Below are 16,203 nucleotides of genomic sequence, written 5' to 3'. Positions count from 1 at the left end.
TCGTGAGCTACAGCTCACTTCATCGGATGCATACTGTGGAAAGTACAGAAGATCTTTTTATACACACAAACCATGAAAAAATGGGTGTTTACCACTACAAAAGGTTTTCTTTCCCCCCACACCCCACTCTCCTGCTGGTAATAGCTTATCTAAAGTGATCACTCTCCTTACAATGTGTATGATAATCAAGGTGGGCCATTTCCAGCACAAATCCAGGGCTTAACAAGAATGTCTTGGGGGGGGGGGTAGGAAAAAACAAGGGGATACAGTTCTGTGGTGACCTAGAATCCTATTTTCGACGTCTACGACTTAAGGAATATTTCCAACACACCTCTGAACAACATACTAATCCACAGAGACCTTCCTACCAACACTACAAAAAGAAGGATTCTAGGTGGACTCCTCCTGAAGGTCGAGACAGCAGACTGGACTTCTACATAGAGTGCTTCCGCCGACGTGCACGGGCTGAAATTGTGGAAAAGCAGCATCACTTGCCCAACAACCTCAGCCGTGCAGAACACAATGCCATCCACAGCCTCAGAAACAACTCTGACATCATAATCAAAAAGGCTGACAAAGGAGGTGCTGTTGTCATCATGAATAGGTCGGAATATGAACAAGAGGCTGCTCAGCAGCTCTCCAACACCACTTTCTACAAGCCATTACCCTCTGATCCCACTGAGAGTTACCAAAAGAAACTACAGCATTTGCTCAAGAAACTCCCTGAAAAAGCACAAGATCAAATCCGCACAGACACACCCCCGGAACTCCAACCTGGGATATTCTATCTACTACCCAAGATCCATAAACCTGGAAATCCTGGGCGCCCCATCATCTCAGGCATTGGCACCCTGACAGCAGGATTGTCTGGCTATCTAGACTCCCTCCTCAGGCCCTACACTACCAGCACTCCCAGCTACCTTCAAGACACCACTGACTTCCTGAGGAAACTACAATCCATCAGTGATCTTCCTGATAACACCATCCTGGCCGCTATGGATGTAGAAGCCCTCTACACCAACATTCCACACAAAGATGGACTACAGGCTGTCAAGAACACTATCCCCGATAATGTCACAGCTAACCTGGTGGCTGAACTTTGTGACTTTGTCCTTACCCATAACTATTTTACATTTGGGGACAATGTATACCTTCAAATCAGCGGCACTGTTATGGGTACCCGCATGGCCCCACAGTATGCCAACATTTTTATGGCTGACTTAGAACAATGCTTCCTCAGCTCTCGTCCCCTAACGCCCCTACTCTACTTGCGCTATATTGATGACATCTTCATCATCTGGACCTATGGAAAAGAAGCACTTGAGGAATTCCACCATGATTTCAACAATTTCCATCCCACCATCAACCTCAGCCTGGTCCAGTCCACACAAGAGATCCACTTCCTGGACACTACAGTGCTAATAAACGATGGTCACATAAACACCACCCTATACCGGAAACCTACTGACCGCTATTCCTACCTACATGCCTCCAGCTTTCACCCTGACCACACCACACGATCCATTGTCTACAGCCAAGCTCTGCGATACAACCGCATTTGCTCCAACCCCTCAGACAGAGACAAACACCTACAAGATCTCTATCAAGCATTCTTACAACTACAATACCCACCTGCGGAAGTGAAGAAACAGACTGATAGAGCCAGAAGAGTTCCCAGAAGTCACCTACTACAGGACAGGCCTAACAAAGAAAATAACAGAACGCCACTAGCCATCACCTTCAGCCCCCAACTAAAACCCCTTCAACGCATTATTAAGGATCTACAACCTATCCTGAAGGATGACCCAACACTCTCACAAATCTTGGGAGACAGGCCAGTCCTTGCCTACAGACAGCCCCCCAACCTGAAGCAAATACTCATCAACAACCACATACCACACAACAGAACCACTAACCCAGGAACGTATCCTTGCAACAAAGCCCGTTGCCAACTGTGCCCACATATCTATTCAGGGGACACCATCACAGGGCCTAATAACATCAGCCACACTATCAGAGGCTCGTTCACCTGCACATCCACCAATGTGATCTATGCCATCATGAGCCAGCAATGCCCCTCTGCCATGTACATTGGTCAAACTGGACAGTCTCTACATAAAAGAATAAATGCACACAAATCAGATGTCAAGAATTATAACATTCATAAACCAGTCGGAGAACACTTCAATCTCTCTGGTCACGCGATTACAGACATGAAAGTTGCGATATTACAACAGAAAAACTTCAAAACCAGACTCCAGCGAGAGACTGTTGAATTGGAATTCACTTGCAAATTGGATACAATTAACTTAGGCTTGAATAGAGACTGGGAGTGGCTAAGTCATTATGCAAGGTAACCTATTTCCCCTTGTTTTTTCCTACCCCCCGCCCCCTCCTCAGACATTCTTGTTAAACCCTGGATTTGTGCTCGAAATGGCCCACCTTGATTATCATACACATTGTAAGGAGAGTGATCATTTTAGATAAGCTATTACCAACAGGAGAGTGGGTTTTGGGGGGCGGGGGGGAGAGAGAAAACCTGGATTTGTGCTGGAAATGGCCCAACTTGATTATCATACACATTGTAAGGAGAGTGATCATTTTAGATAAGCTATTACCCACAGGAGATTGGGTTTGGGGGGGGTGGGGGAGAGAAAACCTGGATTTGTGCTGGAAATGGCCCAACTTGATTATCATACACATTGTAAGAAGAGTGATCACTTTAGATAAGCTATTACCAGCAGGAGAGTGGGGTGTGGGGGGAAAGAAAACCTTTTGTAGTGGTAAACACCCATTTGTTCATGGTTTATGTGTATAAAAAGATCTTCTGTACTTTCCACAGTATGCATCCAATGAAGTGAGCTGTAGCTCACGAAAGCTTATGCTCAAATAAATTGGTTAGTCTCTAAGGTGCCACAAGTACTCCTTTTCTTTTTCCCTGCGACAGTAATGGGAAATGTTAGGCATAGTATAACATGCTAACTATTGAACAGGGTTTGTTTGAGATTTTTTGCAATATTATTTCGTAGGTCTCTGCAAGTTAAACAAGGGTAGCAACAGAATATTAAATAGGAAGGTGTTTCCTGGAGGGAGCTTGCTACACACATGAACTCCACATCTCCTAAGGCAATGGAAGATCTTTAAATTAAAGAGCTGAATCTCAGACAGATTCCCCAAGCAGTCTTTTTCTACCTTTTCTGCTGTCTCTTCTACCTCAGCCTTCTCTATTCCTTGAACCCTTTTTTCTATCACTTACTTTTGGTCGACTGAAGTCAAATTTTATTATTTTTTTCCAGATATAGTAATATTCAACACACTGGGACACATTCTTAGTCTGAATCTATTAGGAAAAAACAGAAGTAATATAGTTATTTCTGCAAAACACAATACAAAAACTGCATCTGTGGGGGATTTTTTTCATTCCCACCATAATGGGTGTTCAGAAATCACAATGCTAAGGGCCATGTAAGTACCTAGAAATATGTATTTGTGATATAGGCTCATCCCAAGACTGGGAGCCAATCTGAGAGGTTTAATTAATGTATGTTTGTAAAGTGCTTTGAGAGCCTTTCATACAATACCACACAGCTACAGCTGCGATAAGCAGTGCTGCTTGAGCGGGATTCCTCTCATTATAAAAAAGAGGAGGCTGCTGACAAGGCATTCCCCTGGAAGGGCTCTGGGAGCAGTTTCCCACCTGGGTTGATATAGCCCAAATCTGGTGACTTCCCTGGCAGGCTGAAAAAGGTGTTTGATAGGGGTTTTTGAGAAGGCTCAGAGTAAGCTTCCCAGAATGATGAATAGATGGAATGGATATTTGGTAAGTGGCTGGCTAAGTTCCTGTTTGAATGATTATTTTAATGCTGCTGGAATTTTCTTGTACTACTACTTACGCATTACAGCAACTAGTACCTTGTATAGGCATAATTTTATTAGAAAGAAAGACAGAAAGAAAGACAGAAAGACAGAAAGACAGAAAGAAAGAAAGAAAGAAAGAGTGTTTGAATTCTAATGCACAGAGGATTTGAAATATAAGAGACACTGTAAATTGGTTAAGCACAACATTTGATTGTCCCTGATAAGGAATGCTTTTTAAAAATACAATAGTTAAACTCTTTATAGAAATCATACAAATCACAGAAATGTAGGATGGGAAGGGACCTCACTAGGTCGTCTAGTCCAGTCCAATGCACAGAGGCAGGAGTAAGTATTATCTGCACCATCCCTGACTGATTTTTGTCTAACCTGTTCTTAAAAACGTCAAATGACAGAGATTCCACAACCTCTCCAGGTAATTTGTTCCAGTGCTTAACTACCCTAACAGTAGGAATTTTTTCCTAATGGCTAACCTAAATCTCCTTTGCTGCAATTTAAGCCCATTATATCTTAGCATGTCCTCAGTGGATAAGGAGAACAATTGATCATCCACCTCTTTACTACTTTAAGATAGTTATCATGTCCCCGCACAGTCTTCTCTTCTGCAGACTAAACAAACCCAGTTTTTTCAATCTTTCCTTGTAGGTCATGTTTTCTAAACCTTTAATCATTTTTGTTGCTCTCCTTTGGACTTTCTCTACTTTGTCCACATCATTCCTGAAATGTGCTGCCCAGAACTGGACAGAGTACTCCAGTTGAGGCCTTATCAGTGTGGAGTGGAGCGGAAGAATTACTTCTCAAGTCTTGCTTACAACACTCCTGCTAATATATTCCAGAATGCAGTTTGCTTTTTTTGCAACAGTATTACATTATTGACTCTATTTAGTTTGTGATCCACTATAACCCGCAGATACTTTTCTGCAGTACTCCTTCCTAGGCGGACATTTCCTATTTTGTATCTGTGCAATTGATTAATCCTTCCTAACTGTAGTACTTTGCATTTCTCTTTATTGAATTTCATCCTATTTATTTCAGACCATTTCTCCAGTTTGTCAAGATCATTTTGAATTCTAATCCTGTCCTCCAAAGGGCTTGCAACCCCTCCCGGCTTGGTATCATCCGCAAATTTTGTAAGTGTACTCCCTATGCCATTATCCAAATCATTTATGAAAATACTGAATAGAACCAGACCCAGGACAGATCCCTGTGCATCAAGTAACATGCAGTATGCAAGTCACAGTAACAGCATGCACATGGGAGAAGGGCGCCCTCTTTCAAAGCAAATCACTGCAAACACTACAGTGGTTGGCTGCAAACTGAGGTTGTGGCATTCTTGGAAGGTAACCCATGTTCCTTTGTTTTGCTGTTGAGCAGTGTGCATTCTGGGATGCATAGTGGAAACCAGGTGAGTTGAAATTTTTACAAAATCCCATGATTCATCTGTCTCCGCCCTGTGCTTCCTTTGTGTGTGGACTAGAATCAGTTCTGAATTACTGTTAGCCAGAATGGACCCATCAATGCTCCGTTCTGCTATTCTGGCAACCTCGAATAGGCAGAGGCTGCTTGTGTGCTCAGCACACAAAAATGGATGAACTGGCTTTGGACTTTGCTTGCCTCAACACTGAGCTGATGATGTGGCAGCTGCAGCAGCTTCTCGAGCAGCAGGAGGGTCTTCCGTGGTGGTGGAACTGGGACATGGATGAGAAAGAAAAGGAAGACACCTGGCAAGTGACAGAACAGGACTGGTTCTTGGTGCAGTTTCACAGCATCTAGCGCCGTTTCTGGGCTCAGGAGACAAGCACAGATTGGTGGGAAAGGATGGTTCTGCACACCTGGGATGACCAGCAGTGACGAGAGAATTTCTGGTTGGGGAAGATAGCCTTTTTGGAGATATGCGCTGAACTGACGATAGAGCTGCAGCGGCAGTGTACCAACATGTGATGCCCCATACCTGCGGACAAGCAGGTCGCCAAGGCCATCTGGCAGCTGGCCACCCTGAATGCTACTGCTACGTAGCTAATCAATTCAGTGTGGAGAGATCCACCATCAGGCTCATTATCATGGAGGTGTGTGATGCCATGGAAGAGGTACTACTGCAATGGGTTACAAAACTTGGTAATGCTCAGGAGGTTATCAATGGCTTTGTACATATGGGATTCCCAAACTGTAGTGGGGCAACTGATGGGACCTGTGTGCCTATTGTTTGCCGCTCACACCAGGGCTTGGTGCTGACTAACAGAAAGGGGTATTTCTCCATGACACTCCAAGGGTTTGTTAAGCACTGTGGCAGATTTACAAACATAAATGCCAGGTGGTTTGGAAGGCCCCACGATGCCAGGATCTTTCGGAACTCAGCTGTATTTAACTCAATGGAAAAAGGACTGTTTGCCCACGGAAACACTATGGACATTAATGGTGTGGATGTTACTCCAGATATCTTGGGAGATTCAGCTAATCCTCTGTTTCTCTGGTTAATGAAGCCATTCACAGGCTGCTTGAACAGAAGGAAGGAACTATTTAACTACCACCACGGTAGTTGCAGAAAGACAGTGGAGTATGCAATCAGCCATCTGAAAGGGAGATGGAGCTGTTTGTTAAATAGGTTGGAAGCAACAGAAAAAAGCATCCTAAAGATTACAGCAGCAAGCTGTATTTTGCACTATACTTGTGAGAGTAAGGGAGAAAGCTTTAGTGATGGGTGGGAGGTTTAGGTGCAAAGACTTACTCAGCACTTTGAGTAGCCAGTGAGGTATCCACTAGAAAACACAAATAGCTATGGCAATATTGTCTGGGATGCCTTTTGTTCTTCTTTTAAGTCTCAGGCCTGAAACTGTGCAGCTGTACATCCAGCTGTTAACGCACGGGGGGCAGGAAAGCGTTGGAAGTTTTTTGTGTGTGCAGTGTTGTTTATGAGCGGTGGAAGCGCAACCCTGTGGCAATCCCTATTTAAACGGGTCTCTTTGCCTACATATGTATGTAAAAACCCAAGAATAAGTGCAAATAATGATTTTCTATGTGAAATGAGCTGTCAGTTCCTTATGAATGAAGTTTTCAAGGTTTTTATTATTTCACCTACCATGTAATAAACAGAAAATACATCTTGAAGTGAAGTGGTAATGAAAAATGTTTTTAATTATGAAACAATATATTAAAAACATTCTATTACCAAATTACAAAGTGTCCTTTTTAAATGGCAGCGAAACAAAACAGCACAGGGCAAGACACAACACAAGCAGTGTAGGGGTTTAAAGTCAAAGGCAAGTATTTGCCCTGGCTCCGCCTCTTCTTCTTGTTCCTAGGTCTTCTGGTGTTGAGTAGCAAGGCTTGAAGTTACCATGAGTGATAGAGAGCTCAAAAGGGCTGGTGTCCCAGCTGGCACTGTTCTCAGTTCCCAAAGCTTGAGTCTGTGAAGAGAATGGCCTATTGGAGCGCTGCTGTGGGGTTACAGCAGGGAGGAGTTAATGTGGTTCCCAGCAGTCTGTATTGTCCAAGGGCTCCATAATATGGCTTGGTGTTGGTTTACAATACTGCACTGCCAGCTGCCCTAAGAGTGACATGCGCTGCAGCAGGGCATTTTGGCTTTGTGTTGCCTCCAGGAGTTGCTTCTCCGTCTCCCTGTCTTTTTCCATACTGGTTTTGTCCATGCCAATGAGATCCCTGGCAACTGCCATGCTGCCTTTGGCAACCACCATGCTGCCTTTGGCCACTGCAACAATCTCCCTGTCGAGCAGCTTGTCTGATTCTCTCTCCATCCTCAAATGCTGCCTCCACCTCTCCACTATTTTAAATGATGTGTGCGAACATTTCATCGTGAGTTTTCCGTTTTCTCTTCCACAGGTTAGCCAACTGCTCAGGTGTTGGTAAAAGCCCTTCTCCTTGAGGGTCTAGCCAGTGCACATGACATGATTGTGGGAGTTCAAAAATTCACAAGCAATTACTGTTCATATTCTAGTGAGGCTGAGATAGCATTTTTCTTGTATGCATCTCTGGCTTTCCCTTTCTGAGATTCTTCCCAGTCTCAGGAGAACCTGGGCCATGGTAAGTGGTGTATGTAATGGCATTTTTGTCTGTGCAATATATGCTGTTTGACTGTGCCTTGGAGGCTGGCCAGGAGGAGAGAGGGAGCTGAGGTTAGGAATGATGTTCCCAGTCTGGCTTTGGAGTTCTGCTGTGCCTTGGTGTTGCTTATTTGGTGTTGTAAGGGAGAGTGGGTCAAATCTGGGGGTGAACTGGATAGTAATATCATCTACCTCCGCTTTAGGCTGTCCCACCTCTGGATGACCCGAGGCAGGTGACTAGGAGGTAGAGTTGGACTTACTCAAAAAGACAAAGGGCATACCAGTGAGGTGCACAGTCAAGTTATTCACCAAGATGGTCCCCACCCAGAAGTGCTGCAGGAGCAAAAGGGAATCGCAAACTATACCAGGAATAACCGTGCAGCTTTTTCTCATAATCTACAAACAACAACTGAGCAATTTCTCAGTCTTACATTTTGCTTTATCTCCCCTGTATGGGGAGACATGGTGAAAGTGCAGAGAAAACTTGATAGGGTTCTGCAATGATTGCCTGAAGCATTTGCTTTTACCAGTCTAGCTCTATGTAAGCCTGTGAAAAGCTGTTGAGAGTTTTGCTATCCTCACAGCAAAGCTTTTTTACTGTAAGAATGTGTGTTACAAGGCATTTATACCTCAGCAGGGAATTGCACTCTTTGTAGCTTTATGGGCATGCAATGTGCATCTCTACCTCATACAAAGTGAGAATGCTAACCAAACTGCTTTTCCTGTAATCACTGTCTCAATAAACTTTTGCAATTTGGACAAAAGAATGTTTTTTATTATTTGAATCTGCCGTGAGGTGGGTGGCGTGGAGGCTGAAGCTGCACCATGCTGTCAACCACCATTTTGAGCTGGAGATTGGGGTTGCGGGGGGCTTGCTGGTATGGACAGCTAAGGGATGGGCATGTGCCTTCCATGGCGTGGGCCTGAAAATGGTTGGTAGTCGGGGTTTCAGCATGAGATAAGAGATCAACTGCCCAGCCGGAGTCACCGCCATTTTGGTAAGGCATATGGGGGAGGGGAGAACAGATAGCACGGGCCGATGGAGGGAGGCAGGGATCTGGGACTCACATCCACCTACAATGGCTGCAACCATGGGGCAACCAGAACAGAAGCTGGAACAGCAGTGTAGCTTAACAATAATACATTAAAACTTCTATATTAAATTATTAATAATTTTAAAAAACCATACATGCAAGGTTCCCTCCATAGGATCAGCCTCCTCAGTCCTGGTCTGGGTTGCTGTCTGGGAAGCATGGTTGGTTGCAGCAAGGCATGATTCGGGCTTGCTTTCTATCTGGCTGGCATCAGGGTGTGAATCTTGAAGGGACCCTGGCTTTCCAGGGAGATCTCTTCACTGGCCTTCTCATGCTCATCTTCTGATGACTCCTGTTGACCTTGCCAGTTATCCTCGGAGGGGGGTGGGAGGGAGAAAGCAGGCAGCAGGATCCACAGACTGCATGGGTTGGGTGGTCATGTAGTTACGTAAAATCCTGTCCAGCTCCTCAAAAACTGGACAAGTTACATGTCCCCTGCCAGACTTTTTCCTTTATTGGACCAACTTTTGTTGGTGAGAGACACAAGCTTTCGAGCTGACACAAAGCTCTTCTAAGCTTGTCTCTCTCACCAACAGAAGTTGTTCAATAAAACATATTACCTCACTCACCTTATCTTTCTAATATCCTGGGATTAACATGGCTACAACACTGCATACAACAGATATCTTCCTGCCAACTCTCATTTTAGCACAGGTCCTCCTGACCAGTTTGCTCTTTATCTGGTACTTTTTGACATCATGGTCATGGCCCCTCGAGGACATCTGCCTAACAGTGTCGACAAGATCTTTATTCTGGTGGCTGGCCATATGAGCTTCCTGCATTGATGCTTCTCCTCAGAGGGCGAAGAAGTGGGGTCTCAGTTCAGCTCAAAGCAACTGCTCGAGGCATGTTGTAAAGGTTCTGGAGCAGCTACTGTGATTTACTCAAATCCAGATGCAAAAGGACAAAATCTGGCACCTTTCCAGTTTATAAACGGGAGGGAACATCTGACCAAACTGACCCCAGAGCTCGGGAGAGCACACAGGTAAACTGATAGGTCAATAATGGCCGCTTGTGTGGGATATATGTTGGAAGACTCCTAAAGCAGTCAATATATCAGAGGAATTTGAATTGCAGCAAAGTTATTTCACTTTGAAAAAGGACTTCAGAGTTCATGATAAACGTGTCAGTGTGATACGCTGTGTGTACACAAGGATTTTCAAACCAGATTAATTTGACTTAATCCAGTTTAAATTACCTGTCTAGACAATCCCTTAGCCTACTATCTTTGAACTCCCTCAGACAAACAAATTCCATCTATAACTCTTTTTTTTCCCATTTGCTTCTGATTCTTTTTGAGAAACATCAAAAACACTTCAAAAACATTTTAGCCTTGAGAAAGAGTCTACAAATAACTCCTTTAATTAATTCTCGAAGGAGCTTTAGCAATCTGAAAAAACCCTCTGCCTAGAGGACTTACCTTCTTCTGTATCAGGTAAAAATCCTTCTTATGTAGGCAAAAAGCCTTTTTAAACAACTGCTTCTCAACAGGCGTCCAAACATCTGAACCTAATGGTAATAAGATGCAAATTATTAGATCACATAGCATGCTTAATGGACCATCACACTTACAAAATTAAAACACTTGATTATTCATGTACACATTTTTCTCTCTCAGGGAAACAATTCAAATCTATTAAAAACAGTAATCAGTAATATGTTAGAAAAGTCTGAAAAACTCAAATTACTACTGGCACAGATAATACCACATACTATAAAACAGATGCACCATGGAAAAGAATACCACACAATAGCAAGCATCTGTCATTGCCATGTTTCAGCATACTTCTCCCATTGGGTGTCACTGCAGGGCAGTGCATGGTAAAGAGTCACACTGTCACAAGGGAACCAGGGAGCTGAACATAAGAAAACGGTGTAAACAATATTAAAATTGACGAGGTGATCACACCGCAGGGCAAGAATCTTTTGTTTACATTTTTTAAAGTGTCCGTGTTTTTTAAAGAAGAAAATTAAAGGCAAATCACAGAGTTATCCAATTATTGCATGTCTATTAGCATCCCAGTTCACTGGTCCCGAACTACAGGTTTTGTTTTCAATTTACCTGCATAACGATAGTCAGCAAGAGGGTGGGATGGAGCTTTCTGAGGTCCTCTAAACAGCAGCATCTCTAGGGCCTCCTGCAACAATTTAATCCAGAAAGTAATCAGAGCCCTCAAAAGAGAAGTAGGGAGGTAAATTCTGCTCTCAGCTATGCTGATGTAAATCCACTGACTTTAGTGATTCATGCCAGCATCACTGAGAGAAGAATTTGCTCATGTTGGCAATGCTAATGTAATATAACGCTCTCTAGGGGTCTGATCCAAAGCCCACTGAAGTCCATGGGAGACTTTCCCCTGATTTCAATGGCTTTAGATCATGCCTCAAGTGTTTTAAGAAAAAATACATCTTGTGCAAACATCTTGTGCAGAAAAGTAGCAGTGTCCTGCCACATTAGGGGGGTTATTTGTCCTGTGGTTCAGTCATTTTGTGCCACCTATGTCAGCGCATAGCAGTTACATAAGACCACCCCCAGCCAGGGACACCCCAGGCTAAAAAAGCCTTCTCTGCCTGGCACTAAGACAGACAACTCCCCCGCAGGAATCCCTGGCATAGAAGTATCATGGGGCATCTGGGGCACACTGCAGGAAGGAGGGTGTGGCCAGAGTATTCCCATAAGAGCCACTGTACCTGGGCCACAAATGAGTGCAAGCCCCAAGGCTGCTCTAACCTGTGCGTTAGGTGAACCAGTAAGCCCCTGCGGGATGCACTGCCTTCCTTCTCAGTCTTTGCACTAGGCTCAGCACTGGCTCAGAGATGACTCAGCCCTAAACCAGTAGACTTTGGAGAGGTTTGCCATTGACTTCAATGGCAGCAGGACCAGATCCTAGTGTGTTGGTTATCACAAGAGGGGGGACATGATAATATGTCTCTTAAAATATGTAAAAGGCTGTTATAAAGAAGATAGAGATCAAACATTCTCCATGTCCACTGAGGGCACGACAAGAAGTAATTGGCTTACTGTTTACAGCTAAACAGATTTAGGTTAGCTATTAGGAAAAACTTTTAACTATAAGGATAGTTAAACATTGGAACAGGTTATCAAGGGAGGTTGTTAAATCCCTGTCCTTGAAAGTTTTTAAGAACAGGTTAGATAAATACCTGCCAGGGATGGTCTAGGTATACTTAATCCTGCTTCAGCACAGGCAGATGAACTAGGTAGGTGACCTCTTGAGGTCTCTTCCAGCCCTACATTTCTATAATTTTATGTAATCATAAACAAACGAGAGAAAATATGTTGCTGCATATCAAACAAATAATCCAGCGCTCTTCATAGGGCTTCCCTCAGCAGCTGGGCATTGAGGCACTGACCAAAAAAAAAAAGGCTTTGATAGTTTAACTTACACTGTCAAAGAGAGATTGTAAAGACTGGGACTGTTTAAAGAGAGATTGTAAAGACGGGACTGTTTACCTTGGAAAGGAGATGAATAAGAGGGGACATGATAAAAGTCTATAAAATAATAGATGGCACACAGAAGGTAGATCAGGAACTTCTGTTCCCTCTGTCTCACAACACAAGAACAAAGGGAAAGTCAATTAAATTAAATAGTGGGAAATTCAAAACTGGTAAAAAGAAATACCTTTTCAAACATGAAATTAAACTGTGGAACTCGCTGCCACAGGAAGCTGTTGAGACCAAGAATTTAACAAGATTCAAAATGGAACTGGATATTTATATGGATAAAAGGAATGTCCAGAGTTATAAAAAAATGACAAAAATTTTGGAAGGGATATTAAACCTTGTTCTTCAGGTCTTAAACCAATCTCTGACTCTTAGAGACTAGGATGAGACCTATGTGGGAAGCAAATTATCCCACATCTTCTGACTGCAGGATTCTTCCATCTTCCTCTAAAGCATCTGGTGCCAGCCACTGGAAGAGACAGCATACTGGACTATCTACCTTGGGTTTCATCCAATCTGGTGATTCTTAATTTTCAGAATGGGAATTACATAACCTTTTTATTAAAATACATTTAAAACACTTTTAAAGTAACAAAATAATGTATAGCTAATTAATATACCAAAAATTTAAAAAATTTAAATCTTATGAACCAGTGCCAGACAGGCTTAAGTGTAACGATAACAAATATATTGTTAATCACTGTAGGGGATAAAACTGAACGCAATTTTAGGTTAATTTGAAAATGGCATGGCAGAGGCTCCCAGCTAATAAAACTTGTATTCTCTATGCCCTTGAACTCTAAAAATGCAAGACTTGGCTTACAGATGTTCTTGAAAATACGAAAACAGTAATGCTCTTTATATTTCAGTTTTACACTTGAGCGGCGTAGCTCAAACTCTGTGACACAGAAGGTCATATTGACAACTTTCCAAGCATCTGAGTTTGGCATCTAATGTGCACAGAAATGTACATGGGGGTAAAAACTAAAATCTCTCTTTTCCCAATCATAATATCTACACTTGTCTCATCCTAGTCTCTAAGAGTCTGCAGAGCACTTAAGCTCATGTGTAAATTCATCAATGTCCAGGAAAGCACATAAATACAATCCCATTGACTTCAATAGAGCTTAAGTACAACCTTAAAGTTAAACACATTCACGTGTTTTCTTTCAACAGGTATGCGTTCCTGAATCAGAAAGGAACAGAAATGACTTGTTAGTTGAACTGCAGTGAAAACTCAAAATAATATTCACTAAGCTACTAAAGTGCAATAGCAAATTTGGGGGGCTGATCCTGCATCCACCGAAGTCAATGGAAGGTGAACACTATTTCCAATGGAAACAGTGATAAATCTTTCTTGATGGCCTGTTAGATATGGCTGCACCACCAGGGGTGTTTAATAATTCTAAGATACAGAAATTCAGACAGTAACAATAGGATTTGGTAGGCTGCATTTAAGTTTAGAGACACCGGGTCAAATTTTACTCTTAGTTACAAGTGGTGTAAGCCTGGACAAAATGGAATTACTTCAAATTCACACAAGTTGTAACTAAGAACAGAATTTGGCCAGTTATTACCTATGACTAAATAGCTCTTACCAGAATATTGCCTTGTGCTTCATGCAGACAATGCAGGGCTAGTTCTAGATTGGTCCCTCCCCCTGGCATCACACTGGAGCAGGCCACATTTAGTAGTCCTGTTACTGCAACCACAATCAGAAAGCAGAGTCAAGTTCCATGATGGAGGTAGGAAAAGTGCATGAGAATATTACTTTAAGGAAAAAAGAACAATTGCGATACTCAAATGGGCCACTAGTAAAACACAGAAAGAATGGCGAAATGTCTCATCTCTGTTTTAAACATGGCTGTCTCACTGATAAACCAGTGTGCTTAAGCAAAACATCTCCTCTTTCAAAGTCACTGTAGATGAATGGAGACTAATGGAGATGTTCATGACTATTTGTGATGAGGAGATGCCACTGGGAGCACAATGGCTGTCTAATTTGTTTACTGCTTCAGCTCTCCCAAAACTAAGCAAATCACTTCCCTGTAATGCAACTGTGTTGAGAAGGAGGTCAAGAAAATTAACATTTTCCACAGCACAATGCAGTTAATAAGGGAGAGAATTAAAAAAGAACACAAGGTTGCAATGACAGCAAAACAATTTCTAATCATAAAATCTTGGGATAGTCTTAGGATAAAATTTTTAAGACACCTCTGTCCTGTGTTTCCTGGTTGGTTGCAATGTCTCCCCAGGGTTTCCACACTAACGATGCTGCATGTTCATCATTTTCTAAAAATGCTCTATCCTGGAGGTTTGGTATCTCTGCCTGAAACCGGTTTCCAATGTTAATGTGTCTAAAATAAAAAGTGGGGGATGGGAGACAATGAATTGGGAACAAATACAACTCAATAAGTAAGCATATACACACAAACACAAACACAGCATTTCAGAGGATACAGATGAACAAGATGCAGTGTGATAAATATGTAATTTATGCTGTGCACAAATGCATCTGCAAACCATAGCTAGTGCACCTTATCTGTCCCCAAGTAAACAGCAAGAGACAATGGGTATGTCTACAATGCCAGCAGGAGTGAGCTTCCCAGCCCAGGTCGACAGACTTAGGCTAGCAGCTTTTGTGCTAGCAGTCTAAAAATTGCTGTGTAGACTGCTTGAGCTAGAGGGGGTTGGCTTCAGAGTCCCCTTTCCAGCCCATTCCACAACTTCAAAGTGTTGTCTACACGCTTATTTTTTGAGCGCTAGCGTGAGCCCTGCTAGCCTGTCGCTGTTGACCTGGACCAGGAAGCTTGCTTCTGCGGGCTGTCTATACCCAATAAAAGCCTGACGTACTGCTGCATTATTCCAGTTTCATGTCAATGTAACATCGTCTAAAGCAATGGCGTTACACCGGTGTAAAATTGGAGTAACACAGCAGCGCATCAGGCCCTGAGCAACTACAAAATTAAAAGTAGGTCACTAACCCTGACTTTCAGCTGTTCAGTGGCTTATATGAAACGTAATTGATCACAACTGGGCAGGTACCCACATCACAAAAACTATTATCAGAACAGGTGTCCTTGTTGGAAAACTCAGCATTGAGGCCAAGGAGTGAATGAGCCAAGGAGACTGAACACCTTTTACCTACTGGGAGTACCTCTGCAGGCAAAGGTAAGTTGAAGCATATTGGCAGGACAGGGAAGGAAAGTCTGAACTGAGGTGCCAGCACTATCAATTGTCTGGGAAAGCCATAACTTCAGTTCTCCTGCTGCCAGTCTTGAAATTATGAGCTGGTATTTTATATATAAGAACAATACAGTTCAGAGCTGTAGATCATTCCCAGTGAGAGACATAGCGATGGGCTTAATATCTTCCCCTTGGCTGGATCAAAGAAGGCTTAGAACAGATGTGTAGTCTCAACTGATGGCCCCATAATGAGCATTCGGTGTAACATGCATGGTTCAAGTATTCTGTGTGCCTAAACTACGTGTAAAACTCTTAGGACATCAAGATCTTTTTCACCAGTATTACTTTTATCCTCCTTAACTCTCAGTCAGCTCTGCTGACTTGTGGTTTTCACAGTTTCCCCTTATGCACTGCTCTAGGGTTTGCCTTTACAGTTCTTGCTCTTGTAAATGGCATGAAACTCTTCAATGGGTTGTCTTATTGCAGGATAATCCTGTTATAGATTATCTTGTTACTACGTATATTTAAC

The 16,203-nt window shown here is 42.8% G+C and overlaps 1 protein-coding gene across 6 annotated transcripts in view; it reads right to left on the bottom strand.

Annotated features, from left to right (window-relative positions):
• Positions 1 to 16,203, bottom strand: part of ZNF541 (zinc finger protein 541) — a 44,126-nt gene that overhangs the window by 6,128 nt on the left and 21,795 nt on the right. For 4 of the 6 annotated variants that reach the window (XM_043534751.1, XM_043534754.1, XM_043534755.1 and 1 more), the window contains 5 exons: positions 14,703 to 14,845; positions 14,087 to 14,190; positions 11,091 to 11,166; positions 10,449 to 10,537; positions 3,257 to 3,340 (listed from right to left, as the gene is read on the bottom strand). In XM_043534751.1, coding sequence (XP_043390686.1) covers positions 3,257 to 3,340; positions 10,449 to 10,537; positions 11,091 to 11,166; positions 14,087 to 14,190; positions 14,703 to 14,845 — 496 coding nt within the window. The remainder of the gene's footprint in view (positions 1 to 3,256; positions 3,341 to 10,448; positions 10,538 to 11,090; positions 11,167 to 14,086; positions 14,191 to 14,702; positions 14,846 to 16,203) is intronic. The other 2 variants (XM_043534753.1, XM_043534752.1) reach the window with 1 other exon arrangement.

This window comes from Chelonia mydas, chromosome 23 (assembly GCF_015237465.2).
Source record: "Chelonia mydas isolate rCheMyd1 chromosome 23, rCheMyd1.pri.v2, whole genome shotgun sequence".
Taxonomy (NCBI): domain Eukaryota; kingdom Metazoa; phylum Chordata; order Testudines; family Cheloniidae; genus Chelonia; species Chelonia mydas.
This window is presented reverse-complemented; position numbering and strand designations above follow the sequence as displayed.